The sequence below is a fragment of the Nymphaea colorata genome, chromosome 12 (assembly GCF_008831285.2).
Source record: "Nymphaea colorata isolate Beijing-Zhang1983 chromosome 12, ASM883128v2, whole genome shotgun sequence".
In the NCBI taxonomy this organism is placed as follows: Eukaryota; Viridiplantae; Streptophyta; class Magnoliopsida; order Nymphaeales; family Nymphaeaceae; genus Nymphaea; species Nymphaea colorata.
The window spans coordinates 20,370,743-20,396,702 of record NC_045149.1 but is presented as its reverse complement, the minus strand read 5'-3'; the positions used below and the strand labels follow the sequence as shown (position 1 = coordinate 20,396,702).

The following is a 25,960-nucleotide window of genomic DNA, read 5'->3' as shown; positions in this document are numbered from 1 at the left end:
ACTTTATTTGTGACTATGCCTAATTTGAAAGGTTTAAATTTGAAAAGTTGATTTCTGCCCACGCTAGTGTTAAAGTCCTTCTTTCACACCTTTTCTTTATTGGGTTTAATGTGAAGTGTGAAGAATGAAGTGCAGTTGGAAGGAAGAGTTGGCTGAAATCTGATATGTTTCCCCAAATTTCCAAAGGTGAACCACAAACAGAGTTCATGTGTTAGGTCTATATCCATTGTAAAGTTTAGGCCCATATGATATGTGCCAAACTGAGTTAACTCAATCTTGGAATGACTAGTCGCTGCCGGCTTTATAATCTGTTTGCTTTTCGGCAAATTTGATTAGATTTTCAATCTTTTAGATGAAATCTTGACCATGACTTCCACATGTCTTACCAGAATCAGCCTTTTGAATCCTTAAGGTGGTGTTTGATAACCTCGGATTTGATGTCTTTAGGAGTTGAGAACCATGAACTTAAGATTAGACCCTCTACCCACTGATGTTAAATCTGACTTTTTCTCAATGCAAAGAAGTAAAATAACCATCATAAATATGGATATTAAGATCGACATAAGATCTTTAGTTTGATGAACTATAGATTTCATGTCATGCCAGTACAAGCTTGACATGGCAGATCCTTAGATTTTATGTATGTCAGTTTTTGGGTCATAATCCTAGCCTAAGGTGTGAACTTTCATACTATCCCATATTGTTTTTTTCACCAAGGGCCCGTTTGATGGCCTGAAAATCTGAAATTGGAAATATATTTCTGGAAATAAATTTTCTGAAAAAATGGAATGAGAAAAATCTTTCCGATTCTCATTTTGATGTGTATCTGTTGACTGAGAAAGATATTTCCAGAAATATATTTCTGTGTTTGATGATAAAGAAATATATTTCCAGATTTCCAGAAATATATTTAAAGAAGGAATCAACACAAAAGTTTTAAGATGACTCTAAATTAATTAAGAACAATCTTCTAACTTATGAAATCTAATCTATAAATGAAAGTAGCAGTATTCAAGTTTAGATGCAATGATAAGTCATTGCTTTTAAACAAGCAAAATACAATCCAAAATAAAACTTCAAGAATCGGGTTCCATGTAGACCTCGGCATCAAGCTGGCATGTCCAAAACTCTTGCCCGGGCCCAACCCGGCTTGGTTATAATAAAAATTTAGTTTTTAAAATATAAAATAAATTTTTTAAATATATAATATATTTTTAATAATAAAATATATAGTATTATTAATAAAAACATTATTTAAAAGTTATCGGCCAAATCGAGCCCCCCAACGGGCCAACCTGGGCCGGCTTTTTCAGGCCCATACCGGGCCAGACCGGGTTTTTCGAGCCTGGACCTGGGCCCGGGCCGGGTACCTGGTACCCGCCAGTGGCTCGGCCCAGCCTGGCACCCAGGTCTAGTTCCATGTCGACGATAACGATGGGGAGTTTCACCCCCATATGTTTCCCTAGTCTGCATGTACACGCATCTATCGTTGTCCTAATCAATTAAGCCTGATCTACACTGTGGACTATCAACTTTCTTTCGCATTCTTATTTATAACCAGTTGAGGTCCAGCTAAAGATTTTTTTTGGGCAGCTTGTTACTGCAGAGTTAGTTCATTTTGTCATGAACCTTCCAACTAGGGGTTTCCAATTAACTTTGTTTCACTCTGATCTTTAATTTAATATTTAAGATCTATAAATTCAGAATCAGACTCTCCTCCTTCTGATGAGGCCATTATTAAACAAAGAAAAATTAAAATGTCAGATGTGATAATAGCTAGTTATATCAAATTGAAATCCAATCCATTCACACCCTTACTCTTGAAAGAGAAAATATCACTATTTTAACACTGCCAACTGAAGACTGACCAAAATAGCTGGTAAGCATAAGGCCTCCTTGGATTATAGACACCTAACTCTTTGTACTACAAAAGAATGTTTGTCGGTACAACAGCTGCAGTACATTTTCAGGTGAGTGAGAGTGTTATCTCACTACCCGAAGCGACGCTCGAAGGCCCCCCATCCTCCCTGCCTCCTAGGGTCCTAAGCTGTTTTAGTGTCAGAAGACACAAGAACATAACGCCCACGGAAATCAAACTAAAGAGCTGCCATCCACAGGCCCCTAGCCCGACCAGCAACACTATGCCCCTTGAGGCAGCTGCAGTACATTAGGGACAGCACTACAAGATACCAAAAGCAGAAGAAATGAAAGAGGCTTCGGCTTTCACTCGGGCAGTGGGATCTCCTCCCTCTCGCCCTTACATTCCTAAAATTTAATACTCTTTTGTAAAAGCTTCATAATCTAATATCCTCAGTTCTTCTTGATGTAAGTAATAGCAATGGGATACATCAATCAGTGCATATAAAATGTAATTTGATGGATAATATGTGCAGCATTGCATATATGAGATCCACTCTCCTTTTTTTCAGTTGGCGCCATTATATTTATCATCCCATGTGCTAAGGAGTCTTGCCCATAGTAAGTAGCTATGCTCACAAATGGATTGGATTTGGTCTTAGGGTTTTGTCATTTTATATTATATTAGATTCTACTTTATCTGGATTTTAGCGTATCCGCTATATTTTAGATTTGGCTCCAGTGCAACCCTAATTTTTGGGAGAATAGCCAAGTTCTTATACTTGAAATTTGTGCTAGATTCAAACACAGCTAACCAAGTGGGCTATGTCCTTTTCGTTTCAGCTGAATGATGTAGAAGTAGGCTGAGTCGCTGACCCACTTGCCGACTGCACCCACTTTCCCGGAGAATAAGGTCAATGGAACCGAGCCGGGCCTGGGCACTTGGAGCCATGAGTCATGGTAGACAAGGTGAGCCCACCTCTATGTGGAAGAGTGCTCGTCATAATGTTACTACTCCTGGTGGGGCTAGTGATGGGTTAGAAGCACGTCGTCTTCAGTTTCATTCAGATGGGCGATACTCCCTATCAGGGGTGGAGCGCATGGCCCTTGGTCCCACCTCTAAATAAATAAATAAATAAAATACATGAAAATTTTAAATAAATTCACTTGTTTTATATAAAAATTTTGAAAAATGATATTTCGGCCCTAGTCAAAATTTAAATACTTTAATTTGGGGTCCCTCATGAAAAATTTCTAGCTCTGCCCTTGCTCCCTATGTTTTGTCGACATAGAATGTGACCCAGGCACAGACGCAACTTTAGATCAAGATGTATTGAAACATGGGGGCATCCGCCCTCTAAAAAGTGACTGACCGACAATTTAAAGATAAATAAGGACTTGACTATATTTGCTGTGGAAACTTAGTTTTGCCAAAGTTAGTTTGTGTAAAACCTGGTTTCTAAAAGAGAAGCCAATAAATTATGTTTTGGGTGTGTCACCCAAATGCAAAAATTATTTTTCAAAAACTCATTTAGGTTGTGTTTGTTTCATTGCTGATCTCACATCTGCAGTGATCTAAGATAGATCAATAGGATCTCAAATCCTTTGATTTAAGGTCGGACCTTCCCTCCCTTCTCCCCTGACCCAACCTTAAGTCCATGGTTTTTAACATGTAATGTAGCTTTTAAATCCATGTTACTGAGATTGGATCTCCCAAAACACACCTTTGAAGCAGTCTCGGATTTAAGGCCCGAAGCTCTCCAACACAACCTAACTCTTACAATTTGCCCTTATAATTGGGCATTCCTTTTTCTTTTTCTTTTTGGTTCAGGAATTTTCAACTTTTAGCCTTAATATTTACTTGAATCCTCAATCCTCATAGGATTCAATTCTTTTTGGGAGTTTATCATTGTAAAAATACTACACCCTTTAATTTCCCATGAGTTGAATTCAGGATCCTCATTTGGTGGACCGATTTTTTGCTTCATCATCATGTGCTTCTCATTCAACACCTAAAACAGAATATATCCCTTTCAAAAGTTGTCATAATCAGTTTTTGGGGCCTACTATTTTGCCTATAATAATAAATTTTTATATTAGTTTTTAATCATAACCATAATTTTTTATGTAAAAACTCCAAATAAAAGTCTCAATTAAGATTAATTTCATAAGCTAACAATTTTAAAGTTGTTATCACTGTGTTTTTCATAGCAGTATCTACTAATATTGCGTTCTTACTCTTTACTTTTATCAATTTTTAGCACACTACCACGAAGATTAAGAATATAATTTAGTGGTAAAGGGAAACATTGGAAAAGAACTACACGAGGCAGTTTCTTTTATCAGGTAAATGGATGTTCACTTCAAGCTTTTTTACTAGACAATTTTCATGAAAAATGAAATTTCAATAAAAATCACATAAAATAATTCGTTTCAAATTAATATAGGTACAATTAAGGCTGGAAAATGAAAAAATTCTCGAAACTAAACTCCCTACATATCCAATCCTCTATTGTTGCAAAAAAATAGAACTTTACAAACCATGTACCATATGGAAACAAGGGGTTGGATGGGACTTCGGCATTCTATTGGGTGGTGGGTCTTCCCGCTCACACAAAACACTTTGAGATAGATTTTTTTTTTTTAATCCCTCAAGAAGATATCTATGTTAACTTATATATGAAAAAACTTTAAAAACTATTTTATATATGAATAAATTAAGATGCCCTTAACATGTTCCCTTTTCTTTACAATAAGATCATATTTTAATGTAAGTCAATGTATCATAGCCTCACTCAAAGGCTATAACTTGGCATTAACTATTTGTGACTTAAGCAGCACGAGTGCTGAAGGTATTGAGTATTTTAATAGTTTCCCTGTTTATCTCATAAAATGCTGGGCAAAGATATCAGCCTAGCCAAATCATGAACGAGATAAAATATTGTTTTCGATAAGTTTATCTGCGATTATTTTTTCCAACAAACAAGGGAAAACCAGGTTGAGAAATTCCCAGTATAAACATATAAAGGATTTATTATCTTTGTCCCTCTGACTACAAATCTTAATATCTGTGCTCTATTATTTCATGCAATTGGTAACATCATGCGTTCACATCTCTTAAGCGTTTGTCCCCCAACTTTCTCATGTAGTCGTATGTAGTCGTAGTCGTGTGAAAAGAAACGGCAACTTCTCGCGCTTCTTGGGATTAATCGGGGGAGGTGACGTCTGAGGGCGTTTCTAGTTGTCATATCGTTAACGTGTTTGCAGTTGCAAACAAATTTGGCTTAAATTGGCTTTTGACTCGTACACTTTTTTTTTTTTTTTGTTCAGGAGAACAGAAGACTATTCCACCACTCTATAGAAGGCTGAAGCCTCCTCCCTTTTCCTCATCCTCGTAGGGTTTAAGCTAATTTGTGGTGCCTTAAGGTGTCGTTCATGCTATGCTTCAACTTGCATATTAGTGACTCTATTTGCAGCACAGAAGGTTTACAGGGTTTACAGTACAAGAATTCAAAACAAACCAATCCTCACTCCAACCGTTGCACCAACCCCCTAGAGGTTGATCTTAAGTCCGACTCGCAAAGCCAACGGTTTGTTGTTAAGGGGCATTAAAATAAGACACCTTAAATCTGTGAAGAACCAATATGTAGAAAGAAACAAAATGAGCTCATGTGGCAACTGCCAATACAAATACATACCTCATAGTTGGCAAACTCATGGCTCAGAATCGGATCGACCGAAGATTGGGTCACTAGGCCAGAGAGTTGATTCAATGACTCGACTAGGTTAGGTCATAATTTTATTAGTGCATTTTCTCTATAAAAGAAATGAAGAAGATAAGTTTGTTGAACTGCATGCTTGATTTTTTCATCCACTTAAATGCTATTTGCGTGTGACAATAATACTTGTGTAGAACTAGTAAAGTTTGTGATATTTCACCAGAAAATAACAAGCGCACATGACAAAAAAGAACATGTAATTAGTTGATGAGTCCAAATGATTCGACAGGCCCCGATTTGTGACCAATAAACGGACATTCCTAGTCAACTCGAATGAACCTGTGTGTCTCGTCTCACAGATCTCCACCCACCCCATATCCAAAATCAGTTTGAATCACGCAATTGAAATTTTGAATATAAGACTACAACAAGTGTTTGAATATGTTATTACAATCCACCGCCTTTAAAGCGCATGTAGATCCATGTACATAAGACTCCGAACCCGACTCTGCATGCAGATCCATGTACATAAGACTCCGAACCCGACTCTTAACAATAGATGCAAACCTAATTTAAGAGATCTACTCGTCTCATCATCAACAAGCTATGACTAATGGTCATAAAAGGACGTAATGTGGGACACGAGTATTTAATTTGAGCTCTTCAAGATTCATTAAATTAATCAACATAAAACTATTCACAAGTCATCACATATAACGTGTAACGATGTATCAAGTTAGATTGTCGAGGGTTTTGATTTAAAATTAGAGAGGAAAAAAGCAGTAGATCTTAAATCCATGAATCACAAAAGACGTAAACATGAGGCAATAAAAGGCTCTGCCGGGAAAGCTTTAACTTTGGGATCCGATGATTTCGTGATGCAAGGGATTAAGATTCATGACGTAATCCATCTCATTTTCAATCAGAAAAGAAAATCATATCCCTAGAAATCAAGGATTTGATGTTTTAGAATCTAAAATCCTATAATTTCAGGTTTGTGGTAATCAAACAACCCTTATTGTTGCCTAATTTTTATATGGACCCAAGTCTAAGTGGTCCAACATTGTGCTAGCTACTTGTCAAGAGAAAAACAGATCTAAGCATGGATAAAGTACTCTTGGAATTTATTTTGAGACACTCTTACAAACAAGGGCAAAAGCGGTATCTACCTACGCATCGAGATCTGTTCCGGCCGCTGTCCCCTAAAGCATACAAGTGTCGGCAGACGGAGCCATTAGCTTAACTCAACCTTATTAGACTAATTCACTGTTTAATCACTGCAATGGACCAACAAGAGCTCAAGATGCATACCATCTTCTGAAAAAGCCAAATTTTGATTAATTATTATAAACATATCACCTTGATGGCCCATGCATTTGGTGAAATTTGTCATTCTACTTTAGTCACGGGACCCATACCGGATCTAAAGAAAATATGAAAATAGTGATGGAAAGAAACTGAAATTCGTAGTTTCGAATGAGTTTAAAATAGTGAAGGAACCAAAACGTTTTGCAATTCACGTAACTTGAGCTTCGATCAAAGGCCGATATTGAGACAATTAGTGTTCGAATTGAATTGTCTCTAAGCTTCGACCAAAGGCCAATGTTGATACAATTAGTGTTTGAATGGAATTGTCTCTAAGCTTCGACCAAAGGTCACTATTGATACAGTTAGTGTTTGAATGGAATTGTCTCCAGATGGGTCAAAAGGGATTAGCCAAACCCCTTGGAAACCATCTTTGCCTTGGCTGCTGACTTGATAACAAATAGAATAAAGGTCAGAATTTAAGGGAAAAAATGGAATAGAATTACGAAACTGCGTCCAATTCGCCAACTATGCGCTCAAATCATTTTTTCATGTGTATTCGGCTCAAATCAGATATTTGGTGACTAAGATGAGTATTTCATCCTACTATCCAACAAAAGGGCCAAAACCCCACCTTTCTCTCCATCCACTTAAGATTTAGGCCTCCTTTCGCTGCCTCTGGTAAAATACCCCGCTATGTTTCAGCTTGCATATCAGTATCTCCTTTTATTATACAAACAGTTGGGTCTTTAGCTTTGAAATGAAAGCTTGCTAACTCTTAACTTTTAAAACAACATGTACTTTAACTATCTAGATTTTTTTTTTCGTTAACTTTTTAATTAATATATCGGTCTATATCAGCCAATATTACCCAAATTAGCCTCATAAAGACCGAATCTTTTAGAAGAGCCAGATAGGCCCATGCTTATCTAGAGGGGCGAATAGGACGTGTACAAGCCAATACACGCCATTATCTACAAGAGAGTTTCCAATAACAACACCTCTTCCTTCCCCTTGTCATAGATGCCTAATGAAAAAAAAAAAAAAAAAAAATTGTACCTCCATCTCGACTCCGAACTCCCCTCCATACAAAATAAGAACAAAGCGCCCATGAGGGTTAACCATTCAAGAAGTCCGAGAAGTTCGACCAACTAGGCTAAGTTCCTTAAGACTTTTAATAACACATTCAAACATCTCACCTTCTCAGCACTCTGGCCTTTACTCATCTACATCCTTCATGAAAGAGAGAAGAGAAGACTGGCACACCATATGGGCAACTGGTCCAACACATCCCCTTCATAAAAGCCACACTTAGAGAAAGAACCACCTCACTAGAAAGAACGCTGTGGAGTGAGGAAAGCTCATCGCTCATCTCCCTGGGCGAATGTACACCAGTCACGTGATGCCACGAACTCGCATTCAAAGAGGCAGGGGGCCCACCGCACAGTGCCACGTGACTGGTTCCCGCAACTCTAGATGTGACAGAGCAAATCCGGGAAATTCAGATTTAGCACCTGCGTTTCCGCATATTCCCGAAATCAGGCCCACCGTTCTCGATCTCTCAGGAAACAGCTTTCCCTAACAATCATTCTTGAAAAAGAGACTAAAGACTTTCTCGTTCTCCTATTTAATTATAATATTGTGATTTCACTTTTTACAGTCTGAGAAAATAACGCCCATCGAATTCGAACCCATGACGTACCTCTTCCGTGACCGCATGTCTGACCAACTAACTCCTCTTCCCCTTCAAGCTAACAAAAGGGCTCTAATTTTTTTTTTTCCTTTTTACAGAACGAACTATACAATAAGGTTGCCGCCGAAACTGTATTTTGCCGGATTTCAACTGGTTGTAAATGAGAAAGCGAAAGAAACTTGTACCTTACAGCTAGGGATAAGACCTAAATAATTAGAACAATAATAGATCTGACGCGTGTTTGGTTGGAAATTAGGGAATGATAGGGCTTCATAACTCCCCATCGTTATCCCGTTTCTTGATGCTTTATTTTGATTATGTTTTACCTACAATGAATTGATCGCACATGGACTCGCACCATTTCATTTGTAGATTAGATTTTTGTAATTTAGAAAGTTTTAGTTCCCAAATTTTAAAAACTTTTAGTGGCTCAATTCAACAAACACCATCGTATTAAGATTATTATTAAGATGATTATGCTTCTTCTATGATTCAACTTACATGTTCGTGTCTTTCTATCTATGAAAAATTAACATCTTGTATGAATTTGTAACGGATTCTGGCAGCCTACCAACTACCAAAAGTGAGAAGTACATTCCGGAGTTATTTCTCGATTGAGTTGACATGCAAGCATAGGCCAAGTTCCATTAAAAAGTTGTGTTGGAACTTTAACGGACCTAAGAAAATGTCAGACTTAATTAAGAAAAAATATCATCCCCTCAAATGAAATATTTTCATTAAATTAGGAGGTCCCACGATGCAATAAAGAGCCTCCCCTTACTTACTGGTATTCAAGTGCTCATTTTCTTATAAAAAACTTCTAATAATGTTAAATAAATCGACAAAGCACGGGCCATGTCAACGTTGGGCACATGCAACCACAATCTTCTTCTTTTAGATGACATGTCTTCCTTCATATTGCCCCTATCTGCACGTAGCTTTTGCTCACTCCAACTGCCTAAATTTATGGGCTCAATCGCCTCCAACCATTTCTATATAAACTCCGACTCTTCTCCGTTGCGTTCTTAGTTTTGATCTAGAAGCTGCTGAAATTTCAGAAGAGAATGGAAGGTCCCCTCTTTTTCTTCCTCTTCCTCCTCGCTCTGGCCTCACCAGCGGCCTCCGGAACGCCAGCGCCGAGCCCCGCGTCCGGCCTCGCCTTCATCAGGTCCTCGTGCTCGGCGACTCGCTTCCCGGACGTGTGCTACAGCTCCCTGTCGTCCTACGCGCCGGTCGTCCAGCGCAGCCCGCGCCAGCTCGCCCAGGCAGCGCTCGCCGTCAGCCTGAACCGCGCCAGGTCCACCCACGGCTTCGTCACCTGGCTTTCCACCCGCATGACCGGCCCGCGCCTCACCCCCCGCGAGGCCGGCGCGCTCAAGGACTGCGTCACCACCATCTCCGACTCCGTCTACCGGATCGGCCAGTCGGTCGGCGAGCTGAAGCGGCTGGGGCGGTCGGAGTTCCTGTGGCACATCAGCAACGTGCAGACGTGGGTGAGCGCGGCGCTGACGGATGAGAACACCTGCATGGATGGGTTCAACAGCATAGAGGTCAAGACCAGCCGGGTGCGGGCGATGGTGAGGAGGCACGTCGTGGGCGTGGCTCAGGTGACCAGCAATGCGCTGGCCCTTGTCAATAAGATCGCTGAGGAACACCAAGGTTAGGGTTCCTAGGGAGATTTTGATGTTTCTCTTTCCCTTGTTTGTTACTTTCTTAGGCAGTTGGAAATATGACAGAAGAAAGATGAAAGATGATGTTGTTCTTAAGAGGGGTTTTTGAACATGTATATGTAATGTTCATCCATATAATATGTATGAAGTGGTTTGTAAGTATCTGTGGTTTCAAAGAAAGAGCTTGAGTTGTTCGTAACTTGGGATCAGATCGATGGATAAGATGTTGGAAGCTCAAAATCCTTAACCTGTCCGAAAATCGAAACTGGGTATTGTTCTTGAGAATGTGAACATGGTGTTCCTCAGAGATTCGCAAGGCATTTCCAGCAGATTCCAGTTCCAGTACTTTACAAGTTCTTATTTTTCTCCCTATTTCCAGCCAAACTCACGAACTTCCTGGTTTTTCTTCTATTTTCCAAACTCCGGAAAGATCGAGATCCTTGAAAAACCCCGGCCCGTCGGTTGTCCCGGCATTAATATCCCGGTGCCGTGCTTAGCCTGAAAATCCACACGGAAAAGGAAAAGGTTGATGTTAGTGCCGTTCTGGTGTATTTTCACCAGCATTTAATGGACGGCAGAGGGGAAAATGCCTTAGGTCAGATCCCAATATCTAGATATTTTTAGGCGCTGAATTGTGCGCGGTGGGTGTTATCCAAAATGGGGAGTTCGTTTCCTGTCATTTTCTCAAAACGCCCGACTTTCCCCATTTGAAAAAATTTTCCCTGGGGGAGAAAATTTTTCTCAGGCCACAAATCCCGGAACTTGAATTCGGGATAAGCACGGAACTGGGGCCCTTGATTTTACTGTGAAGGAGCGCCTGCAATAAAACAACAAAAGAAATGAGCAGCCTTTGTCTGTTGAACGGAAGAAACCGTACTCTTCTATCAATGCTGTGGGTCCCACACGTAGGTGAAAAGAATTGAAAAAAAAAAAAAGAGAACTAAGGTTTTGTGGCCAACGGCCTTGCGATCATATCTCAATCGGGCGGAACGCTGTTCATATTGGAGAAGGTTCGATGTTCGAATCCTACGGTGGTTGTTACGATGGGATCTGCTAATTCTATGGGTTGCAAATGATGGTAAGCAAGAGAACTAATTTTCTGACATCCTGAAAATAAATACATTATACTTTAAAAAATTATAGGAATCAAAGTTGGATAAAAGCATATCCCACATTATCCACATAAAAGATGAAATGTCAAGAATATTGGTAGCCTAAAGGTGGTGGAGGCAGCATTTGATCAGCATCCACATATAAAATTCAATTTGCACAAACCCTAGGTAGGTTGTATTTGTTTTATGTGAGCAGAGGCTAACAACTCATCACTTGGAAAAGAGGCTTGAAGGCGTCTCCATATTCCATTCTTTAAGATACATAAACATAGTTAGCGCCCATTGGAATCAAACTAAATGCATGGTTCTGTATATTTTATTTATTAAGATTTTAGCAACTTTTGCATAGTTTGTCGGGTTGGTATCGGAGAGAGTCTCCCGTCGTCACTTCATGTATGCGCTAGGGTGAACAACGAGTTCGTTAAAGCTCAGCTCGTCGACAAGTTCGAACTGAGTCATTTACTTAACGAGTCGAGCAAAGGTTCATGAGTTGACTCATTCAAATAATGGAGTTGAGTTTGAGCTCAACATGTAATTGTCGAGTCGAGCTTGAGCTTTAATCAAGTCGATATATTCAAACGAGTTCACGAGTTTGTCGAGTCCTAATCGAATCGAGCTCGAGCTCAACACGTAATGATGAATAGCAATTCTATTCAAACGAGTTTGTTGGGCTTTAATCGAGTCGAGCTCGAGCTCAACATATAACGATGGATATCAATTTTATTCAAACGAGTTTGTCGAACCTTAATCGAGTCAAGCTCAAGCTCAACACGTAACTGCCAAGTCGAGCTCAAGCCGCGTCAAGTTCGAGCTCGCTGAACTCAGACTCGACTCAACTCAACTCGTGTTCACCCCTAGTCCATAACAAGCACCAATGCAACCCTAAGTGTTTGGGTCAATGGAAATGACGGAGTTTTGGCTCTCCATCTTGGGAAGGGCAAAGGTAAAAGGGGTAGGTGCCATGGCCCCTCCTTAGATTTTGAAAAGGAAAATTATATTTATAATTTTAAAAATTTTAGGAAAATATTGTTTGGTCTTTACAAAAATTTAGTAAATATTATTTGGCTCCTAAAAAAAAATTGAATCTTTCCTTAGAGTCGCCTCTTGCATACTGAGGTTTTGCAGCCTCCACAGGGCTTTTCATTTGTGGAGTTGAGAGTGAAATTCTGAGACTTACAAAAATTTTAGAAAAATAAAGCCCGTCCTAGAATTATAGCAAAAAGGAAGACTAAAAAGAAATTTCACATATCTTTTATTAAAAAGGTAAATAGTACCTTAGATAGGAACGAGGTAGAGTAATGGCTCTTGGCCCTTTGCCCCTTCTTTAGACAACCTCCTTAATAACGATAGAGACCAGAAGCTCAAAAAAGTGTATTACTTTATTCGATTCCTCGCCTCCTTTTTTAAAAAAGAAAAAAATGGTTTTTTTTTTTTAAATTAAAGGTGTTATTACGAGTGATGTTGAAGCTTTCTTGGCATCACATACATGCATGGACATGATGATGATAATCAGGGGTGGAGGGAGGGGAGGGTCCGCTAGGCCAGTATTGTTTGGATTCGGGTTCAGTTTGGCCCTACTCAGATCTAGAGGTCGGACTATTGGCTCGCCCTTAAAAGAAATTTTGGCTCCGCCACTGATGATAATGATGATGATTAAGCATGTACTTAACTTTTTACTTTTGCTCGTTTGCAGTAAAAAAAAATCACTGTAAATAAGACAAGGTAGAAGATCAACTTTTTATTTTATTTTCAGTATTTTGGCTCAAAGTCAAAGAATTTGAAGTATAGGGAAACCGCTTTAAATGAATCGAAAAACCCAATGTTATATCCTTATGCTTCTAAGGTTCTAAGTTGTTGCGCCTATGTTTCATGGCCACGGATTTTAGATCCATCCTCCAATTTGATTTGAGATTCATAGCTTTATCAAACATAATTTTGGAGATCTAGAGATTTCAAGTTACTCGTTTTAAAAAGAAAACTTAACCGTCGAAATTCATCTCTTTGAAGCTAACATCCAACAGATCTCCTGAATCTTTGGTAGCACGCTTTGTAATGCCTATAAAATATTGCAGGCGACAGAAGGGGGTTCACTACTTTTGGTTCCCACTAATCAACAGCCAAATATTTTTAGTTGTTGATTCTTCTGCTCAATCTTTACCATCCTACGCTTGGTTTACATTCCACAGACAAATATTTCATTTATTAAATCTTCTGTTCAACCTTACTGTTAATCAGTTAACTGTTTTCTTTCACAGATCCATCAATGGAGATGAAAAAAAAAATCCCTCAAATTTTCTGAAAAATCCCTCAAATTTTCTGAGTACTTTTTGTCTCTTCTTCATCCGCGATCTCCCGAACCGGTGATCTATTTATAAACAATCATTAGTGAAGTATACTGTAAATGGTGGATGCACGATACTCTAGTTGACGGGTATACGGCTTTTCACCCAAGTCCTCAAGTAGACAGAGACTGTGGGGCAAGGGAAAAAGGGAAGGACTTCAACTGGTGTTGTTCAATGAGCTAGCCGAGCTCAAGCTCAGCTAACTCGAACTCGACTCGAACTTTATGAGGTTGGTTCGAACTCGACTTGTTTAAGCTCGCGTCCTTTAATATATATTTTATGCTTAAAATGTTTATATTTTTATTTAAGCCATTTTAAGTTTTTGAAATTATAAAAATAAGTATTAGTGTTAAATGAGTCTAATCGAGTTAATCGAGTCGAGTTCATCCAATTCAAACTCGACTCATTCACAAACTCGAGTCATCAATTAAGCTCAAACTCGATTCATGTAACTTACGAGTTGAGCTTAACCGAGCGAATTCAAGTCGAGCCCGAGCTGGCTGGACTGGTTGAACATTCCAAGCTTCAGCCTCTTTTGGGTATCTCTCTCTCTTTTCCCCATTGCATCAATTGCATCAAGTAGTTCGTTAGATCACATAAAAAATGACTGGTCATGTTTCTTTCGGAAAAACAATGATCTTCTCTTGGCTTGTGCAAAGAACATGGAAATAAGACAACGTTACAGCTAGCTAACGCAGTTGGGTTGGAAAGAATAATAATGGCGAGCCATGTGCTAGTTGCAGAAGCTCGTGGTTGATTACTGCATCTTGGTTTTCTAGATCGGAGTTTCCTTCCATACCTAGAATTTGGAATGCACACACAGAGTTAGTCTCTCATGGACGAATATCTGATTCAAATTCTTCTTAAGGAACTTCCTTTTCTGGATTATCACTCTTAAGAAGGATCAGCCTTCAAATTGAGAACTGAGATCAGTTTCACAGAAAGAAAAAAAGAATGAATTGGGCGTCCTTGTTAATCATGATTGGGCACCTCCCTAACATGTCAAGTCTACATTACAGATTTGCATAGGGAGAAATGAAACAGTATCTCAGAGAAGGAAAAGATAAAAAAAACATCTACAACCTGAACCAGCTAAGCGGATGATCTTCGAAAATTTTAAAGGACTTTGTGGCTGCCACTCTCTTCAAGCTGGTGCATGCAAGTTGCACTCACCGCCAGATTCGTGAAATTGACCATTGCTCAAAAGCTTTAAAAAAAACAGATCAGCAAATCTTGATTTTTGGTGTGAACATGGACCATACGACGAACCAGAATCTCCCTCTGATTTTTTATATGAATACGTTTGATTAAGCTGGCATAGCCTCTCTCTCTCTCTCTCTCTCTCTCTCCCCTCCGAAAAAAAAAAACAACAGCCAACAACAGGGTGTTCTGGGACACTGCTTCACATATAGCTTCAGTCGGTTCCCCTGTGTAGGCAGATGCCCACCTTGCCCTTTGCATTGACCTGCAATTGTATCCTGCCTTAGCTTTCTCTACACCTTCCTTCTCCCTCTTCCTTTGAGCTTTTCTTGTTTTTGTTTCTTTTGTGACCGCTTGTGACCCAATTTTTAGCATATATATATATATATATATATATATATATATATATATATATATATATATAGGCTGAAATCCTCTGATCATCTTGAAGTTCTGTCCAAGCACAAAGGTCAGATGCAAGAAAGGCTTCTGATATTCAACAGAGGCTAAGATATATGACTTTGAGATAATGTGCTTGGAAATACACATAGCTGGACATTGCTGAACTCAAGGAACGATGGGAGTTTAAATTTCATGAGGATCAAAGTTTTGCCGTCAGGCTGAAGTTGGGTGGAGACTAATAGACAAAAACTTCAAAAACAGTATTTTTCTTTCTCATCTCGAGGAGAATAACTAATGCAGAACAACGATGGCAGTCCTCCATTCGCTGAGCAGCAAGAACTAAAAGAAGAAAAGGTAGTATGTAGAGGAAGGCGTTTTCTCCAAATGATCATTTTCAACGTCTAGAACAGTATCCGAATTATGTCTAAACTTCTTCCATAGTGCATGTCCCTCGTTTGTCAGAAGACCTGCAAAGAAGCAGATTAAGAATCAAAACAAATATCATTGGAATTCGAAATCATAGGTCTTTTCTTGGAGAAAAACGCCCACATGGGACGCTTGTCCTGACAATCAATAGAGGTGACCAAACAGTAATTTCTCCAAGGAGTTTATCATTTTCTCTTCACAGAATTTCAAGGGACATCTCTGAGACAATGTGGGTTTAACTCTTCCAGCTGTCTTCTTCTCGGACCAAAAAAACACTTGATGGTTTATTTAACGAAGGCAGATTCTTTCTTTCTCTGCACCATTGGATCTATTGTTGTGGCATGAAATGCTGACAGTTTCATAGCTAAGAGCCATCTGAACGACCACTTGAAAATATCTAAAACAAACTTCAAGGGCATCTTCTTCCTTTTGCTTTTTAATTGGAGCTCTTCAGCCAATAAGTTACTGACTGGAGTATTTTTCGATTTTATACTCGAGAATTGGCTTTGCCCAAATGCGTAAAACCATGCTGTCCTTTCCCAACCTTAAAGTTACTGCAACATTTGAATGGCAATGCTGCAGCTTAGTTTTTCTTTTCTTTTCTTTGTCTGCGTGTGGCTGTGCTGATAGGACGTCGGCTACAGTCTCCATATGCCGCAGATATTTCTCCATATTTCGCCACTGCAGATTCTTTAATATGCTCGTGGAGCGTGTCATATTTATGTTCGCTGAGCTCTTTCTACGCGGCTACATTAATGGTGATTTTGATAATCAAATTGAAGCTGAACATGTGAAGGTTTTCAAAAGGAATCCAGAAGAGGGTAAAGAGGAAGTGGAGCACATTTATTACAATGGCGTACAACATAGTTAAAGGTTTTCTTCTAAGCCACACTGTTGATGATTATGGCAATCGAAAGAAGAAAAACATGCCAGGTTTTCAGGGAAAAAGGTTCCAAAAGAGAGCCAAGAAAATGAAGTTGCCAATGTCGCATTCTCCCTCATGATCCATTTCAACAAACCCAAGAAGAAAAAAAAAAAAACTGCATTCACAACAACTGCATTGTGCAACTTAGTGAAAGGGACCTCATTTCCAACTTAATGTGCCATATGGATGCAGAGACCGAAGCAGGTTATTTATGAGGGCATTCCACCTACAATGCCGGAATGCCCCAATCGCCCGATGCCACATGGCAAGCTCTGTTGTATAATGTGAGGAAGTTGAGACTTTATACCATTGCAGGTGGAATGCCATAACATCTAAGTCGCCCACTGCAGAGACCATCATTAATGGATCGGAAGAGTCTTTTGCAGAATACAGTTGTATGTATCAGTGCAGTGCAATCTCAGTCATATTATCTAACATAAAAATTGTAAAAGAACTGTTTTTCAGCTAGCAAGACTAGTATTTCATTCCACTTAAAAGAATTGCTTTTCAAAGAGCAAGACAAGTATTTCATTCCACTGTCAAAAGAGCAAAAGTGCCCTCTTCCTTCCACTACTAATAGAGCCAGATTAGTACTATTTTGTACTTGGTGTATTTGAACAAGTAAGAAGCTAAAGCCTTTTTAACAAGCTGAGCCCAATAATGGCCTGACCCGAATGTTGTTAAATGCGGAGAAGTGAAAGGAACTGTTGAGTTATTCATAAAGCAATTCATAAGCCACAAGGCATTGAACTGTAAGCTCCATAACCAAAATGGTGAAAAATAATAAAATTTTGAATAAAATAATAATTATATAAGTTAGAAAGGTACAAGCACATTGCTATAGATGGCAACATAATAATTTTGTAAAAATTATTTTTACAAGAGCTTGGAGTTAAATGTAAGAAAATGACTGTTGGTGACAATGTACTCGATGGCTCATTTGATGGTAACAGTCTCTCTCTCCCTCTCTCTCTCTCTCTCCCTGGACATCTCTCTCTCTCTCTCTCTCTCTCTCTGGAAAAGAAACGAGATGCTTTTCATATAAAAAGGCATTGGGCGCCCTCACTTCTTGAGATGCTTTCATGTAAAAAGGCATTGAGGCATACGCTTGGAGGCGGGCGAAAGCACACGCCTCGCCTTCGTGCCTTGAGGCGTTTTCACGTGGGGAAAAAAGGAAAAAAAAACTATGGAATGGTACGCCTAGGTTGCTGACAGAAGCTTAACCTCAGTGGGTTCCTTTAAACAAAAGAAAGAAGAAACACAGAGATTTACTAATAACAGCATTCTACAGACATCGAAATCCCAAAAGGAAAGGCTGGGTACGGTCAGGAAGCGGACATGACCACAACCTAAAAGAAACGCAGTTGCCCATATAAATGTCAAAAATGCAGTCCTTAGGAACTACAATACCACAAGGAGAAATGAAATAAACTACTAAAAGAGAACAAATTTTCAGTCAAATGCAATTTGCATTAAATGAGGCACAAAGGCCTAAAAAGTATTACAAGAGCTGGGGCAAGGGCTTCCACTTCCAGCAGTCACCCGCCGAGGGACATTCCGAGAGTGCAATGCACGAAGCCCTTGAAGGACTAGTAACTACTCCATGGTACAGAAGAGGTAAACCTGGAAGAACCCTAACTAATCAGTGTGCACCAGTGCACGGCTATACAGGGGTTGTTGGTTATGGTACAAGGCCAATGGGGCCGTAAATGCCACGCATGGCTGTCACGTATAAAATGCTAGAAAAGGTTACAAAATGAGCGATGATGTGGTTTTTGGTCTTCGATTCAGCACAACAATGGCAAAATAGTCGGGGAGATACCTTTTGCAGGGAGCAGCTTTTTACACATCGACCCACCTCATCTTCTGCTCAACCTGTGTACAATGCGCCCCCCCCCCCCCTCCCCGGTGTAGACGAATTGTTGAGCACGCAGGAAGCGGCACGCTGAGACCAACTTGCACAATGTTTTCAGTCAAACCGTCTGCAGCTTCCCTAATTGGCATAGCTCTTTGTCAGCATGATGAAGAAGCCTTCTGAGCCTCTGCAACATATCACAATGAAAAGGCAGAGCAGTTCGCCTTTCCATATATGCTGGGCTAACAGTCATCCAAGAAAGCGCATGTATTTCAGCAGACAGACGCTCTAAAATTTGATGGGTCTCAGACAAAGTATCCCGCAACTCTGTGCTCGGACTTCTAGCTTGTTTGCTGATATTTCCAGTCCTCCCTGCTTTATCATGAAAGGTGCAGTGGCCACCATAATAGTCAACCAAACTCACAGAAAGCACTGAAGGCCATTCATCTTTAGCACAATTCCTCACGGAATCTCTCCTGGTCGAGGTAACTGACTTGGACACCACAAATCCAGTTGCAAGGGGGACAGCAAAACCTTTACTATGCAAAAGATGTGCAAGCGGAGGAGATTCAGATGTGAGTGTCGTGGGAAGCTGCATTGGCATTGGTGGAAGAAAGCGCATGCAAGGAGAAGGAATTAGCACATATGTTGATGGTGACAACCCAAGGGATCTCACAGGACCAAAACCTTCCAAACCCAATGTCCCTGGTCCTCCATTGCCACCACTGCTAGCTGAGCCTGCATATGATAAACAGATCACTCACAAGTGTCAGCACAAACGCTCCTTCCACCTGCTACCAGAGAAAATTTAGCATTTGAAACAACCAACTTGGGAAAATAAAAAAATGAACATGAAGGTTCTGCTTAGATTCCTCATAGTGCAAACCATTACCAGAAGTATCAGCAGGAAGAACAAGACGCAGAGAATGGTCAACACAAATTCCAATCAAACTGATGCTCTGAACCCAGTGAAGAGCACCTCTGGAGGACTCCATCATAGATGGCCCAGACAAAAGCTGTTTGCGCATGCTGGCCTGTGGAATGCCACTTTTCATGTAGCCAGGTGATTTTGACTGGCAGCCATAGAGAGAGGGGTTAGGCGAGGAAGGAAGAGTCCTCTCCTGAATCAAACTCAAATCCTGTTGCTGCAAAGAACTTCCATTGCTGCTTGTGGAGTTCCCATCTGATATAGACTGCCGCAGCTGCAATGGCCACTTCTTGACTTCACCTCCTCCAACTGCAAGGATGGCTTTCTGCCATTCTGTTTCACACAAGGTTAAAGATTGGAGATTTGGTGACATGCCCAAAATATCGCCAATGAGGTTAGAAGTATATAACAAAGGAAAGGATTTATGTAACAAATATCACCATACCTTGGCATTCAAGCTCATAAAAGCATCCAATGCGTGAAATAACAATATCCCTTGGTTTAGCTCCACTTGAGTCAGAAGAACTGCATATTTGACATCCCAACTGCAGAAGTTGCATAAATAGTTGCTGAAGGCCCATTGTGTCTTGCCGACTGCTGATGCCACCAAATGGAAATACATGACTATCTAGTAATTCGCCCCTGGAGTCTGTCCATATGCAGACAAGCCACCGCCAATCCTCAGTCCACCCGTAAGAGCAATGGAGGCTAGGTACCTTCTGATTGCTGGACCCTAGCATCTCCATATCTGATCCATCAATAACAGCATTCGGTCCAGTATCTACACTTCCAGAAGAATTGGACATTTGCATATACATGCCACTACCATCATCAACTATAGATCGAGTAGATTCAGACGCAGCATTAGCATATAAAAGTGATGGCACTCCGTGCTCCACAGAGCCAGCCTCTGCCAATATAAAAAGTGGTTCAAACAAGTAACTAAATTCTTCTTGGACTGCAGATTCACCTTGTGCTATTAGGTCACAGTTTGATTCGACAGGCCTTGATGGCAGCCAGGAATTGTCCCAGGAACCAGACCTCAAGCTTCCATCCAGGCCACCTTCTCTAGGGAGGGATGGCCCAGTCGTTCGAGAATCCTTCCAAATGCCAGGAACAGGAGAGGTAATTTGTGTCATTGCTGATTGAGGCCTACTGGAGAATGTTGTTGATTGAACCACAGCATGTGAGACAACTTTACGTTGGGTCCTCCTGGCCTTGTTATATACAGTGAAAGCCATCTCCTTCAGAGTGATTTGCTCTGTTAATGGTGGCCTATTAACCTTCAGAATGTTTTCTAAGGTTACAATCTGCAAAACTAACTTTGAAACACTAAAGCCAGCCAATGTTACAATGCTAGATACTGAGGTTTCATCTGCAGTTGTTGTCAAAGTTAGAGCTTTCTCAACTTGTGCATGTATTGAAGACCTCTTGTCCTTATCATGTGAATGAAACACAGATCCAATAGCAGCAGAAGCTTCAATCAAAGTACGAAGTATGGCACTGCAGCTAGGAAATGGGCATACTATGTAAATTACCTGAGAAAAGAACATTGAAGCAAATGAGATGGCCTCCCCATTTAGATCTGTAACTATGGACCCTAAAATGTAAGGTGTATTGCCATTACTCAGAACATTTTACCAAAAGCGTATACAGACCATCAATTCTTTGCAATAGTTTTTGGGGTTCACAAAGCATCTAAGACACACAAGAAACCCATGTGGACATGTACCTACTCATTCACCTTTTTTTTTTCTCTCCAAAAATTTTAGTACCATGTACCAACTACGACAGAGTTGCTTGTCACACTAATGTTATGACCAACACACGAAAACACTAGCTTTCAGAGTTTCATCATACGCGAGGTATGCGAGGTGACTTCCTTTTCAGAATTTCGTTTTATGAGAGGATGATCCACGACCACCAAGCCTTCCAAGGACAACAACTAAGGAAACACAGGCAACAGAATGATAAGGCAAGCACTTGATGCAGGACCTCAAGTTCAACTTGACACCCTTCACTGCTAGTGCATGCTCGTAGGTTAGATCAATGCCCAATCTATCCAAAACTTGGTTTGCATGTCTCTTTCTGTGAATCTCTCCATGCATAACCAATTAAAGGGTAATTTTTTTCAATGTATTCCTCCTGTATTCAGTTATGTCTTCCCTTTAACAAAGGCCATCAATTCCTTCAACGGTGGCCTACTTCAAGAGAAAATGATAGATTCCTTTGTCATGTAGGTGGATGGTGAGGGTACGAACACAGAATTTCATAAGAACCTAGGTATGTAACATGGACACCCCTGTTGGGGGCACTACCCGTGTCGGCACAAGTCGACACAGGTACTGGTACTGTTTATGCTGTCAGACCAAAGTGCAATGAGGCGAAGCGCTAACCCTATGAAGTGAAACGAAGCCTCATGAGGTGAAGAGAAGCGCAAGCTTCAAGTAAAAAAAACGTAAATTTAAAAACAAAATGAAAAGCATGTCAGTGTTCGATACTATTGAAATCATGGCTAATACAATGAAAGAAAAATTGCATTAAAATCCAACCCACTAAACTAAATCTTCATAAAAATCAAAGTGAACTACACTTGCAAAGACCTAAGAACCTCCAAAATCCAAATACATAGGGAATTAAGAATTTAAGAGAACAAGGCAAGTAACATGTATGCTATGTTCAAAAAAAAACAAAAAAGGAAAAAGGAAAATAACCTGTGCTAAAAACAACTACCCTGTTAAAAACCAGAACGACCTGCTAAAACCTCAAGAGTAGCTCGCAAAGGAGCCTTGCATGGCTAAAACGTCAATTGAAAAAGTGGAAATCAACAAAAATCTTTAAGATGAAGGTCGAGGAATCAACTAACTAGATGCAGCAATATGTCGATGATAAGCTGTTGCACGAGAAAAGAGGAACTAAATTTGTTTCCCTTTCTCATGCAGCTAATATCTTAAATATGTTCCTGTGCTCCTCAGTACTATATTGTGTTGGTCGCTATGTGTCAGACAAATGCCTGAAACACTATGAACCCTCTGCCTCTCAAAGACAAAAATAGAGGCTGGGTGGCAACTCATCAGACTTTAGCATCTTATACTGTGAGAGGAAGAGTGCAGAAAAAATTAAGAATAGAAAGGACGGGTGTCTAATGCGCTTTATTTTTTTTTGTGTTTGACGCATATGCCTCAGACACATACGTACGAATGATGAGAGGCGTGCACTTCAGCCAAGTGAAGTGCATGTGCGCTTCCGCAGAATGCCTTAAGGCGTTTTGCTTTGAATTTCAAGCGTACGCATCACGCCTTGACGCATACGCTTTTAACAATACTGTGTCAGACAGCCCACACATGATGCTGACCGTGTTGGGTGCAGCCAATGCACCCAGGGCTGTGAACGTTCTTATTGAGAACTTTGTCTTAAAATTGGGGCATTTTTTTTTCAATTCCATCATGTACATAGGTAAGACAGTTGTTTCGCTTATATTTTCTTTGAATTCCTAGATAATATAAGCTTATAACAAGATTCAGCATACGTGATTGAACTGTCTATGTTAGATGAACTGAGCTTATTTCCCCATCATCATCCTATCATTTTATTTCAAACTTTCTTTGTTAGTTTCTTCTTCATAATTTATAAGTTATGAATCATGAATACATCATTTGGTTTCTAAAAAATCTTATTTTTTGTTTATATATGTGTACACATACACATACATATGTATGTATGTGTGTGTGTGTGTGTACGGTAGTGTCCCCGTATGCCCTTTTTTTCAAATCCTCTGCACCCATACTCGTACTTGTGTGACATGGGACTGGGTGTAGCAAGGATATGTGTGCATGTGTGAGTGAGTGAGTGTGTGTGTGCATGTGTTACAACATACTGAATACACATATAGCCAACATTATGTAGCTTTAACAGACTAGAAACAATAACAGCAGATACATAACACGTTATAAGTGATCGCTTATATTATAAACAGCATATATACCTATTACCGATTAACAAATCAGAAACGTGAAAACTCATGATAATGCTACTTATTTACTAAATAAACAATTCTACGCAAGGCCTATATCCAATGGATATATATACAAGATGGTGAAGAGGTGAGGTGTAACAAGACATTTTTTAAGAACATGAGCATGCCTATAGGCTCCAACTGTCTTGACATGAAATGTCCTTCAAACAATTAAATTTAAATCTCAAAGCTCTAGAGTCTAGAAAGAATTTTTGGGAAAAAAAAAAAAGTTTTTGACAGATGAACACAAAAAAGCAACAATCTGTAATTAAACAGCATTAGACTTCAGTCTTATTTGTTATGAAGTTAACTAGCCGAACTGAATGATTACTACAATAGCTAGATAGTAACGTACCCATTCCAAAGAAAGAATGCACAACAAAATCTGATTATTAGTCACATTTATAATTATATAACAGCATATATGTGTAACAGTTGATATGAAAAGATAATAAGGTTAGACCTAACAATCACGTTCACTACCCCTCCCCTCCCCCTCACAAAAAGACACGTGAACTCCTACTTGGCACACCCACACATGCACCAGCACACGTTTTTTTTCTTTTGGCTACTGAATTGGATGACCATTGAATACCACTACAATAAAATGGCAAATTAAGTTGACCATGGTGTTCAGTTTCCTCTATTTTGTGTGTAAAAGTTTAGTGCCACATCAACCATTCGTCGTTGGCGCAAATCTTAAAAAGATACCAATTATGTTCTCTTCATGAATATGACAGGCTCAATGTGGCATAGTACCTATAAGAGCCCTATGTGTTCACATTAACAACATATTCTACTTTTTCTTGCTTGTGATATCTTCCTTGCAACAATGGTGCATCAAGCTTCAAAGCATAATATATAGATAATAAATATTATGAAGAGAACTGACATGAAATGCTACAACCTTGTACTTCTTATGGTACAGTATCTGGAATATACAAACCTAGATAAAGAAATGCCAAAAACCAAGTTCACCAAAGATACAACATGCTCAGAAGATACATTGTCTCCTGAATCCTTTCTTCATTTCACAACATAAATGCATCAGAAAGGAAACTTAACGCCTATGGCCCTAAAATCTTCATAGAGAGAGCTTGTTTGATAAACAACAAACAACCTAAAACCAGCAGTAGTTGAGTAAAATTACAATAATAGAATTTCTATAATGCGAGGATTCTAAAATCTTAACAAAATCATAAAATTTTTCCATCCATGAATGACTAAAAAAGATGCTGACATGAAGAAACAAAACTACATTATCAGGCAAAGAGAACTTAATTTACTGATGGATATCATTAAGGCCCAGAGAATTTGCAGAAAAGAAATGGAAGGCATGAACCAGAAAGATACGCCCTTGCCAATATAACCCTAGAGTAGAAAATCTGACAGTTAACTGACCAAGTATCAAGCCCATTTATTCAAATATGAAACAACCTAAAGATAAGTAACTAACATCCACTTCCTTTGACTGTATTTGTCTCCTCAATTTCTCTATTAGGTTGAGGGTGCATTCGCTTAACACTTACTGAACAAAAGGCAACCAATATCCTAACAAGGTCAATCCATATGCCACATAACATTTTAACCCTCAGCTTATGGTAAAAAATCACCAAGTTTCTATCTGATGGTCATAAGTATGATAAATTGATGAACGATGGTTGATTAGCAATGATTTGAGCAAAACAAATGAACTACTTGAATGACCACAATAAGTATTGAATATCATGCATAAAGGCAAAAAATAATGTGATCACCCTTGAGAAAAACTAAAATGGCTGCACATATAAAGACTAAATTTTCACATGAAACTGGAAAAAAAGGAGCCCAAGGATGATCCAGTAACTTACAGTACAAGGCACACCACTGCCTTCTTTAGGACTTGTTGAAGTTGGACCTAGTCGAATAGCTTTAAGAACTTTGCAAAGAGAATTGCAATAGCTATCCAAGTCCCAATCTCTTGATACAGACATTACATATTCGTTAATAGAATTCAAAAGCGATAAACCGCACCCTGCTTTTGCCACTGAATGGGGGCAGTCAACAAGAAGAAAACCAGAAGACGACCATTTTCCAGAGGCCAAACCTGTCTGACTTCCTACTGTTTGAGGTGTGTGACTTCCCAATTTGCAGGCTTCATAGACTGCAAGCAGCATGTTAGGAACAAGGTTATTGATCATTGACACTCGGAATAGTCTCAACCATAAACTTATACACAATCTCTCACTGGAAACAATTAAAGATGAAGTAGACCAAAAGGACGGCTACAAGAGTAGAATGAGAAATAGGACCCTAAGACGAAACTTTCCCTAGTGAAAATTTCTGTGTCTCAGCCATGTTCAATGGACACTGACATCAAACACGCCAACACGGTCTTGAAGAAGCACGCTTGGATGTGTTTAAAGTTTATATATCGGTGTTGTAAATATCAGTATCGGAAACTTACCATTTTCTCAAATATTACAACACATCAGCCCATATTCACCATGTGTTTTTCTGCCTGTATCACTA

The 25,960-nt window shown here is 39.5% G+C and overlaps 2 protein-coding genes across 4 annotated transcripts in view; one reads left to right on the top strand and one right to left on the bottom strand.

Moving 5' to 3' along the window:
* The first annotated feature begins 9,518 nt into the window (after positions 1-9,518).
* LOC116265391 (pectinesterase inhibitor 9-like) lies at positions 9,519-10,443 on the top strand. The gene has a single exon (XM_031645969.2). It carries the CDS (start codon positions 9,639-9,641, stop codon positions 10,236-10,238), a length of 600 nt encoding a protein of 199 aa, XP_031501829.1. The 5' UTR covers positions 9,519-9,638; the 3' UTR covers positions 10,239-10,443.
* Positions 10,444-18,100: 7,657 nt separating this feature from the next.
* LOC116265782 (mediator of RNA polymerase II transcription subunit 13) overlaps positions 18,101-25,960 on the bottom strand; it is a 29,792-nt gene continuing 21,932 nt past the window's right edge. For all 3 annotated transcript variants that reach the window (XM_031646692.2, XM_031646691.2, XM_031646693.2), the window contains 4 exons: positions 25,300-25,592; positions 19,880-20,972; positions 19,399-19,767; positions 18,101-19,244 (listed from right to left, as the gene is read on the bottom strand). In XM_031646692.2, the coding sequence (XP_031502552.1) occupies positions 18,625-19,244; positions 19,399-19,767; positions 19,880-20,972; positions 25,300-25,592 (2,375 nt within the window). In that variant the 3' untranslated portion in view covers positions 18,101-18,624. The remainder of the gene's footprint in view (positions 19,245-19,398; positions 19,768-19,879; positions 20,973-25,299; positions 25,593-25,960) is intronic.

Bases quoted from the DNA above. Each gene is read 5' to 3' on its own strand.
- LOC116265391 (XM_031645969.2), top strand. From the start codon at position 9,639: ATGGAAGGTCCCCTCTTTTTCTTCCTCTTCCTCCTCGCTCTGGCCTCA.